This window comes from Agelaius phoeniceus, chromosome 20, assembly GCF_051311805.1.
Source record: "Agelaius phoeniceus isolate bAgePho1 chromosome 20, bAgePho1.hap1, whole genome shotgun sequence".
Taxonomy (NCBI): Eukaryota; Metazoa; Chordata; class Aves; order Passeriformes; family Icteridae; genus Agelaius; species Agelaius phoeniceus.
The window spans coordinates 2,567,968-2,577,802 of NC_135284.1; the positions used below are offsets into that span (position 1 = coordinate 2,567,968).

The following is a 9,835-nucleotide window of genomic DNA, read 5'->3' on the forward strand; positions in this document are numbered from 1 at the left end:
GCTCGCAGCCTTCCTCCTCCTCCTCACTCCTCTCCTTCCTCCTTCTCCTCCCCTCACGGCTCCTCCTCTTCCTCCCCCCGCCGCGCCCTCTCCCACCCCCTCGGCCCCGGCGATGGCGGCGGGCGGCGGGCGGGAGGCGCCGGGCGCCCCATGAGGTACCATGAGGAGAAGGGAGGAAGGGGCCGCCCGCCGCGTCCCCTCACGGCGCGGGGCAGGGAGGGGGACACGGGGACGCGGCTCTGGGGTCACCCTTTCCTTCCCTTCCCTGTGCGGGGGTCCCGGCGGTTCAAACCCACCCGAGGGGTTCCCGGGATGAGCCCTCCTGAGGGGCTCCGGGCGGTTCGAACCCTCCCAGGGGTCCCGGTGAGGTGCGGGGGCAGCTCCCGGAGCGCGGGGGGAGCGGCGGCCCCGGGAGACGGGGAATGCTCCAAGGGGCCTTTCTCAAGAGCCTTATTTTAGTTAATTTTTTAGGGGGGAGAACGAAATCTGGGTGCGTGCGGGAGTCTTCTCTGCAATCCCATTTAATAACTCGGTGATTTGAAAGTTTGTGCCAGGGGCGGTGCGATCCTGCAGCTTCGGCTTTTTGAGCACTGAGCTGTCAGTTCTTGCAGAACCCAGACCCAAAACACCATCAGGGCAAATGAATTATCTTTTTTACTCCTTCCTGTAAAAGCATCGCTGAGTAACACTGTAACACTGTTCACTAGTCATTACCATCTCCACTTCATCGGTTTTATTCGTGTGCAAAAAAATACAGAACGAGAATTTAGGTTGTTTTGAGGTATGATGTCATCTTTGGCCAACAAAACAAAAATAGTAGTAGGAAGAACAGCACTTGTAAATATTAGTAAGTTCTCATATTCATGTGTTAAAGTGGTTCTACTCTTAAGTGTTACCTTCTTTTTAAAAGCTAAAGAATTTGAGGTTTGTGCAAATGCATCCAGAACTTTGTTTCTGTATCCCCAGTGAACCTAGCTGTGAAAAAAAAAAAATATTTTCAAAGAGGAATCCATAAGAGTTTGAACAGTAGGAAAATGATTCTATCAAAATTCTCGGTGTTTCAATATTACTCCATAGTGACAAGGATTGTGTCAAATTCAGCTTCGAGGCATTCTCCAAAATCATTACTCTGATGTCACACCAGTCCAGAGAAGTTGATTTAACCCTATTTGATCCGAGTAAAGACTCACAGAGAAGCGAAAAAGTGCCCAAAAGATGCCAAAGGAAAGATAAATCAGCCCTCATTTGGCTGCATTTCATTTTTCACTCTTTTAAATGCTTTAGAAAATGGCCTAACCTGGTTCTGCTCCCTTCCCCAGACAGGATAATCTCATTAATCTCATAATGGCCCTCAGTTTTGAGCGTGCACTGGCTTTTGACTGGACGTGTCCGAGCCAGCGCTCACCAATTAATGGATGCATGGAAATGTCCTCCCTGCTTCCTTCCCATCAGTGTTTGCTCCTTCTCTGGCCCACTGCTGCTGCTATTTTTGTGAAATTATGCAGCACTTCCAAGATCTCTCCCGTACAAGCCAGTGCCGGTCTCCTGTCCAGTTCTGATTCTCACTTTTAGCTGTTCCTAAGGCAGCCAGGAAAATCTGCACATGGAGGGAAGGAAATAATTTGAATTTGGGACACAGGAGAGGGGGTGTGAGCTGTGGAGAGGGGAGGATCTCAGGCAACAAACTCGGGCAGGATCTCAGAGAATCTTGCACAACCTATTGGATTTTTATTTTCCTGAATTCTATTTCTCTCTTTCTTTCAACTGTTTATTTCCCGCTCTAGGAGACACGAATCAGAGAGAGCCCCGTGGAGCAGCCCCCACCATGCACCCCGCCTGTGCCCATCTCCACAGCATCCAGGGCAGCGGTGGTGACTCCTCCTGCTCCTGCTCCTCGGCCAGGCTGCCTGCGGAGAGCCCCTGCCCCGGGGATGTGCGCATCCAGCTGGGCTCCGGCGCGCCGGAATCCAGGGAAAGCCCGAGCTCCCGGGGCTCGCAGAGCCGCGGCCATGGCGAGGCAGCCGGGCCCGAGGATGCGGCTGCGGAGCCCGAGGAGCAGGGCGGGAGCTCCCTGGCCGAGCTGCGCTGCCTCCTGCAGTGGCTGCACAGGAGCCTGCCCTACCTCCTCATCCTCGGCGTCAAACTCCTCGTGCAGCACAGCACTGGTAGAGTAGAAGCAAACGGGCTCCGAGGGAGCAGGCCCTCCTCCCCTCCCCTCCCCGGCCAAGAAATGTACTAATAGCCCTGCCTGGAATGTAATTCGATTTATTTTTAGCTTTATTTTTATTTGCTTTATTCATCAGAAAGAGAGATTTACTAAACTACATTTCAGTGGCTTCTGTTTCCTTTGCTGGCATATGTACAATGTGCTTAATTATCCTGGCTTGAGAGTCTGAGCTATTAATTCTAATTACAAAGACATATTAGAAGTGGCTGCTTTTTAACCCAGTTCAGTGATTTTTTTTTTTTTCCTTTTCATGTTTATAACTGATCCTATTTTCCTAATAGGCATTTCTCTTGGAATTGGGCTGCTAACAACTTATGCATATGCAAACAAAAGCATAGTAAATCAGGTTTTTCTCAGAGTAAGTATCACTCTATGCAACAAAATTCTTTAAGTTAAGCAAGACTTTAACAAGTTAATCCATTTTTGAAAGAAATTTGAACAGACATGATGTTTTATTTACTTAATAATATTAGCTATCAAGATAGAAGTAAAGTCTTAATGCTTCTGTACGGGGGAAGTTCTCAGATAACAAGGTTTCCAGAGTTCAAGGGGGTGTTTTCTCCCCCTCTGACTTTGACTATTGAAATCACTTTTTGTAAGTTATGGATTACCTTCTTAACTCAATTTGTGGGATGCAATAGCAGCTGACAGTTTAAATCTTCAGCTCTGTGTTCACTCCCAAAAGGAAACCTGCTCTTTCTTCAGAGTGGGGGGTGGGTTTTGGTCATCTTTAGAAAAAACCTTTGTACACCTAGAAATTGGTAGGTTGAAAACACTAAAATTACTGCTTTACCTTTCCATGGAGGTCTCGTGTTTTATGGGGTCTAAACCCCCTAGGATAGTGTCCTCTGGTACAGCTGGTGTAGGATGGTGTCCTCTGGTAGAGCTGGTGTAGGATGGTGTCCTCTGGTAGAGCTGGTGTAGGATGGTGCCCTCTGGTAGAGCTGGTGTAGGATGGTGCCCTCTGGTAGAGCTGGTGTAGGATGGTGTCCTCTGGTAGAGCTGGTGTAGGATGGTGCCCTCTGGTAGAGCTGGTGTAGGATGGTGCCCTCTGGTAGAGCTGGTGTAGGATGGTGCCCTCTGGTAGAGCTGGTGTAGGATGGTGTCCTGTGGTAGAGCTGGTGCAGGATGGTGTTCTCTGGTAGAGCTGGTGTAGGATAGTGGTGTCCTCTGGTAGAGCTGGTGTAGGATAGTGGTGTCCTGTGGTAGAGCTGGTGTAGGATGGTGCCCTCTGGTAGAGCTGGTGTAGGATGGTGTCCTCTGGTAGAGCTGGTGTAGGATGGTGTCCTCTGGTAGAGCTGGTGTAGGATGGTGCCCTCTGGTAGAGCTGGTGTAGGATAAAGTCCTCTGGTAGAGCTGGTGTAGGATGGTGCCCTCTGGTAGAGCTGGTGTAGGATGGTGCCCTCTGGTAGAGCTGGTGTAGGATGGTGCCCTCTGGTAGAGCTGGTGTAGGATAGTGGTGTCCTCTGGTAGAGCTGGTGTAGGATAGTGGTGTCCTGTGGTAGAGCTGGTGTAGGATAGTGGTGTCCTGTGGTAGAGCTGGTGTAGGATAGTGGTGTCCTGTGGTAGAGCTGGTGTAGGATGGTGTCCTCTGGTAGAGCTGGTGTAGGATGGTGTCCTGTGGTAGAGCTGGTGTAGGATGGTGCCCTCTGGTACAGCTGGTGTAGGATAGTGGTGTCCTCTGGTAGAGCTGGTGTAGGATGGTGTCCTGTGGTACAGCTGGTGTAGGATAGTGGTGTCCTGTGGTAGAGCTGGTGTAGGATAGTGGTGTCCTGTGGTAGAGCTGCTGTAGGATAGTGGTGTCCTCTGGTAGAGCTGGTGTAGGATGGTGTTCTCTGGTAGAGCTGGTGTAGGATAGTGGTGTCCTGTGGTAGAGCTGGTGTCTGGGAGGGATCCCAGCACTGTTCTGAGGCAAGGGCTGCCATGTGTCTGTGCAATCCATCCCCTTGCAGGAACGGTGCTCCAGGCTGCAGTGCACGTGGCTACTGCTCTACCTGAGTGGCTCATCCCTGCTCCTGTATTACACCTTCCACTCTCAGTCCCTGTATCACAGGTAAGTGCACAAACACCTCTACCATAAATCACCCAGACATTAACTATCTGCTGTTTTGCTTTAATTGTGCCATTGGTTTGCCTTTCACTTTAATCTCCATTCCTCCCCTTCTGCCAAATTTGACAGGTGCTGTCCTTAAAAACAGTATGCTGGAATTTCCTAGACTCCATACTTGATTTAATGGCACGACTGTAGCCCAGAGAACATTCCTGCCTTTGACTGCCAGCTCTGACCCTTGGGAATACCAAATGTGGCATCCTGGGGCTCTGTGCAGTTCATGACTCCAATTGATTTTCCCCCTTGACCATTCTGTAGCTGCAGCCCTGGCTGGAAATCAAAGGCTCAATGCCAAACTGAGACAGCAAACTGAGCTCTGCAGGATGGGGCTGTGAGGAAGTTCCAGCAAAGAAGGTTCCAGGATGGAAAACTTGTCAGAGATCCTCAGTGATCCATTTACAATCAGCAGTTCATTTTCTTAGCAAATGTTCCCCCTTGGTGTAAACCAGGTTTCCTTTTTTAATTAAACCTGCTGTGATAATCTCAGGTTACAGTTTCCTGTAAATAGGGTGCTCCAGTAACTTCTGATACTTCTTTTTGTAGCTTAATCTTCTTAAGCCCCACTGTGGATTTTATGAACTTTTGGGAGGTGCTTTGGATTGTGGGAGTCACAGACTTTATTCTGAAATTCCTCTTCATGGGCTTGAAGTGCTTTGTTCTCCTGGTGCCTTCTTTTATCATGTCCTTTAAATCCAAGGTAAGGAAACAAGCTGTAGTTTGGATTCCTTGTGAAGATTCTCTTATGGTAAAAGTAACTAATTATTAAATTCTACCCAGAGAAAAATCTTTCATTAAATGTCTGTATATAATCCACCACTACACCGTGGGCAAGAAAACCCTGTGGATTTCATGTTCTTCTCTGCTTGGTGCTAAAAAAGGTTTTCAGTCAGATCAGAAACAATTGCTTGTATTATATCATGGGATAAATGGGTTTATTTCTGTCTCCAAGTTGGGGGTTGAAGCAAACCCTTTATTTTCTGCTCTGCAGGAATGTGTACACAGGCAGTTGGCCTGCAGCAGCTGGAGCACAGCAAATTTTGCACATGTTCAACAAGAACTGTCAAGATTTTAAGATCTGCACATGCATACAGCTGTTTTTTTCTGTCTCTTCAAAAATAATCCTGAATTTTCTTTGTTGTTAATAAACTTCAGGAATATTTGTGGCAGATCAAGGAATTTGATGCATAGCTTAATTTCTCAAATCAGTGAGGTTTAATAATTTTCTCAGAAGCTTACACTCACTGCTGGTGTATTTATTTTTTATTTTTATCTGCTCCCCGAGGTGAGGCAGGCAAAACCAATTACATTTTATCTTAAAATTGCAATTACTAGCGCTGGTTCAGAAAAAATAAATTAGCAAGTACAGTTTGATGTGGTAGCATTTGAACAGGGTGTTTTGGGACGTTTTTTATCTCTTATAATGTACCAGAACAAGTTCTTCTGAGGTACAACTGCCTTCTCTAAATACTGATTTATAATCAAGATCTCTTTTTTTTTTCCTACAGTGATGTAACATGCAAAAAATTTACTGAGAAATCCATTACACCAACTATGGCTAAATTAAAGAAGGAATCTGGTCAAGAGCAGCAAATTGTGGCATTATCCAGTGTGCATTATAGAAAGAGTTACAAATACAATTTGAAGAAAAACTTACTTTATTTCCTTAAAAGTTAAGCTAAATATTTATTATACATGTACACACACAATGTACATGTAATGAACCTTCTTGTCACTTTTAAACCCTGAGTGCAGGACACAACTCTGGCTGTGAACAATTTGGGTCATTCTCCTTTTTCATGTAACTTTACTTTTTTTAATGCTTATGAAATTAAGTCTGACAGCCTTGTTAAGTAGGTAGGCACCTGCCAAGCCATCCCAGTTCAGCCTATAATTTGATTTTCTGCAGTCCAGCAATCAATTCTGTTACTGTGACTTGGACAGTTGTGAGACTCATCCTCTGATCTCTTTTCCTGTGCTTCACATTTAACTGATCCATTAAGAGAAGAAGCTACTCCAAAGAATAACAATGCATCTTTTCTGTGTGTTTTGCAAATCCTGGGAGTTTTAAATCTTGAGCTGTTCCTTTGCATGTCTTGCTCAGGGCTACTGGTACATGCTGTTAGAGGAGCTCTGCCAGTATTACCGTATGTTTGTCCCCATACCAGTGTGGTGCCGTTACCTCATGGCCCATGGGGAGCTGGACACTGCCCTGGGATGGACCCTTGGCATTCTGCTGGGCCTCCTCTACCTCATCCTCAAGGTATGCAAAGCTTTGGGCTCTTCTCAGGTTTTATGTGGAGTTCTTGACGTGGTTTTCTGCAGGAATAATCAGTGGAAGGTTACAGACACGACACATTCCTGAATGTGCCCCTCTGAGCTCAGTGCCAAGGTGCTGCACTTTGCTGCAGCCTTCCAGGAGAACTGGCTCAGCACTGAAAATCATCTTTATCCAGCACTGGATTGGGATTTCAAAGCCAAGGACACAACCCCCATGGGTCCCCTCACATCAGACACAGAACTTGCAAAAATAAAGATAAAATTACAGCTAAAGAGTCACCATTTTCCAGGCAACTGAACTTTCTCTGCTGTGTCCTGTAACTTGTGTGGTGTGCTGTGTGACAAGTTAACATCTTCCTGCTGCCCCTGCTTCTCCAAGAGCCCATCTGCCCCAGTGTAACCAGTTTGGCTTTCAGAATGGCCAACACTTCCTCATGCTCTGGTACCTTAATTCCAGGACTAAAGACCATTGCAAGGATGATAATAATGCTGATGCATTTGCACTCCAATGTTTCATTTCAGAACCTCAACACTCTTAACAACCAGACCCCCACTAGGAAAAACTTCAGCCTAAATTCTGCATTTGGTCACATTTGAAACATTTAAAATAGGGTCAGGCTGAACGATTGCTGTGCTTATGTGATTCCAACACCCAGCCTGCAGTGAGACTTGCAGTGCTGGAATCAAAAGCTTGGGAGCTTTTTAGTTCACAGTGAAAACACCACGAAGCATAACTCAAGTTTCCTTTCCCATTTCAGCTTTTGAGCTTTTTTGGACAATGGAGAAACTTCAGGCAGGTCTTACGGATATTTTTCACACGCCCAGTGAGTACTGAATTCTCTTCTGACAAAACCATAGCCCCAATTCACATGAAAATCCCTCTGGAAATTCCTCATTCCCATTCCTTTGTATTGGGATTTGCTAAATTTGTTTATTTAGCAGTAAACAAATGCATTTTTAAATGAACCCCTGTATACTCATTCTCCCATTTCTGAGTTCCTTGGTGGTGTCACCTGAACAACAAAATCACCCACAAAAAAACCTGCACATCCCTTCAGATAAAAGAATGTGAAATAATCCTTTTTGTCCTGCTTCTACTTTAGAAATTAGCTGTGTTCCTTTAGATTAGGGATTTAAGTTTCCCTGACATAGCAGCCCTTATTCCAAATTCCTTTCTGTCCTGGTATTTGGGTGGGGCTTTTTCATCCCCCTCAAAATTCAAACTTGCTGCAAATGCTTTGTTTTGCAGCACTATGGGGTGCCAGCCAGCAAGAGACAGTGCTCTGAATCTGATGATATTTGTTCCATTTGCCAAGCTGAATTTCAGAAGCCTATTCTGCTGATCTGTCAGGTAATGCACATAATCCCATTTTTTTTTTTTTTTAAATTAAAGAATATTTTAAAATACTGTTACACAAGACAACATACAATCAGATGAGTGTATGTTTGATGATTATTTTTAAAAATCACTGTACAAATAATATAAGTGGAAGAGCTTAGAAGCTCTAAGTTGTCATTCTTTTCATTCCAGCACATATTTTGTGAAGAATGCATCTCTTTATGGTTTAATAGAGAAAAAACCTGTCCACTCTGCAGAACTGTTATTTCAGACCATGTTAACAAGTGGAAGGATGGAGCCACATCTATGCATCTCCAGATTTTCTAAAGCTTGTCAAACAGTTTGGGTTCCAGTTTGTTTGTTCATGTTAAGGTTTTTCAGTTTACTGCACATTAAACTGTAGGTGGCACGAGGAAGGAGTTTCCAAATTCCACATACCATGTATTTAAAACAGTGCAGAAAATGGCAACTTGACCTTTTCTAAGTCGAGAAAACTTTTCAGAATGAATGCAGAAAAAGCCAGCATTGCTTCTCTTGTGACTCTCATAGGAAACAGTCAAATCTTTGAAATGTGCTGCATTACCTCTTAATTCAACATTTTCTTTTAGAAGTTCTGTAGGGTTCCAGGCTGTACTAAACTGCATTTATCCTTCTAACACAACTCAAGCCAAAAGGCCAACCTACTGATTTTATTAAGATTATGAGCAAATTTCATCCTCTGGACTGCAGTGAGAATTAGAGCTGCTTGTGACTCCTGGCATTAAAGATCTTTAATGCTTGCCCAGTAAATGGGAGAAATGAGCTCTTTAATGCACCTGGAACAGCAACTATTTCTCACTGCACCTGTAGATAAGCACAAGAATAAAGTATTTCCCTTTTAGGTTCTTGTAGGCTTCTAATGGATCCTTGGCTTAATCTTTTGGCTTTAAACCAACCACTGATGTTAGTTTTTTACTTAGCATTTTATAAAGCTGGTATTTTTAAAAGAAATCTTTAATACTATATTTTTGTCATAATAGGAGCCAGATTTTCTTACAGGGGAGAATCTATTTTATACTCTATTTGCAATTTGTAGCTTGCATAAAAATCAGAGAGAATAAATGCATTTGAATCGATTTGTTTGGTGCATGTTGAATAAAGGAAGAAGATTCCTTATTGTTTTGGTATCAACTCATGTAAGCACATAACAGCTGCTCACTGCCAGGTGGATTTTTCTGGTTGAAGAAAACAAAAACCCTTTAAATTTATTCATGATTTTTTATGTTATTTCTACAATTTATTCATGATTTTTTATGTTATTTCTACCACTAACTTCTGTGTAACCTCACTTTCTTCCCTGATTTTCTTTTTTCACTTTGCTATTCAGACCAGACTGAAAACATAACTCAAATGATTGTTACAGGAAAGTTACATTTAGTTACCATTAACTCAACTTCTCTTGCCTGAGGACATTTAGAAAGCTTGGAAATTCAGGAAAAACAATTAGAAAGTGAAACACTCACTTGAATACCCCAAAGGTGCAGCTCCAAGGGCAGAATCCAGCATTCAGAATAAAAATCTAATGATATGGAAGATTCAAACTAAGAAATATAATTACATCTGGCCTGTAAAGCTCACCAAGGTTATTTTCTGGAACACAGCAAAGTGCTGGTGCTTGAAATCAACCCTGATTCTTTGGTCTTTGTCTCCAGCACTGTAGGAACAACTGCACTAAGTGTGGAGATAGGTCAGAAACAGGGGCCAGGGAGCAATTTCTGTTCTCTCTTTCTGTTGATGTTTCTATCCAAACCCAATAATATTAACAAAAAGTTTTATTAAAAACAAGAATAAAAAAAGAGATGTTGGTCAACTGGTTCAGATTTCCACTTCATCAATCAAACAA

The 9,835-nt window shown here is 43.9% G+C and overlaps 1 protein-coding gene across 1 annotated transcript; it reads left to right on the forward strand.

Moving 5' to 3' along the window:
* The first annotated feature begins 28 nt into the window (after window positions 1-28).
* Window positions 29-9,068, forward strand: RNFT1 (ring finger protein, transmembrane 1). The gene is made up of 9 exons (XM_054646910.2): window positions 29-155; window positions 1,785-2,165; window positions 2,509-2,585; window positions 4,180-4,280; window positions 4,881-5,034; window positions 6,439-6,597; window positions 7,373-7,438; window positions 7,864-7,965; window positions 8,146-9,068. The coding sequence occupies exons 2-9, from the start codon at window positions 1,826-1,828 to the stop codon at window positions 8,278-8,280; spliced, it is 1,134 nt and encodes a 377-aa protein (XP_054502885.1). The 5' UTR covers window positions 29-155; window positions 1,785-1,825; the 3' UTR covers window positions 8,281-9,068.
* Window positions 9,069-9,835: the final 767 nt, after the last annotated feature.

What these genes read in the sequence shown, in the direction of transcription:
- RNFT1 (XM_054646910.2), top strand. Translation starts at nt 1,826, where the DNA reads ATGCACCCCGCCTGTGCCCATCTCCACAGCATCCAGGGCAGCGGTGGT. An exon ending in TCTCAGTCCCTGTATCACAG is followed by an intron (nt 4,281 to 4,880) that starts GTAAGTGCACAA and finishes TTCTTTTTGTAG; the next exon opens with CTTAATCTTCTTAAGCCCCA. An exon ending in GGATATTTTTCACACGCCCA is followed by an intron (nt 7,439 to 7,863) that starts GTGAGTACTGAA and finishes TTTGTTTTGCAG; the next exon opens with CACTATGGGGTGCCAGCCAG.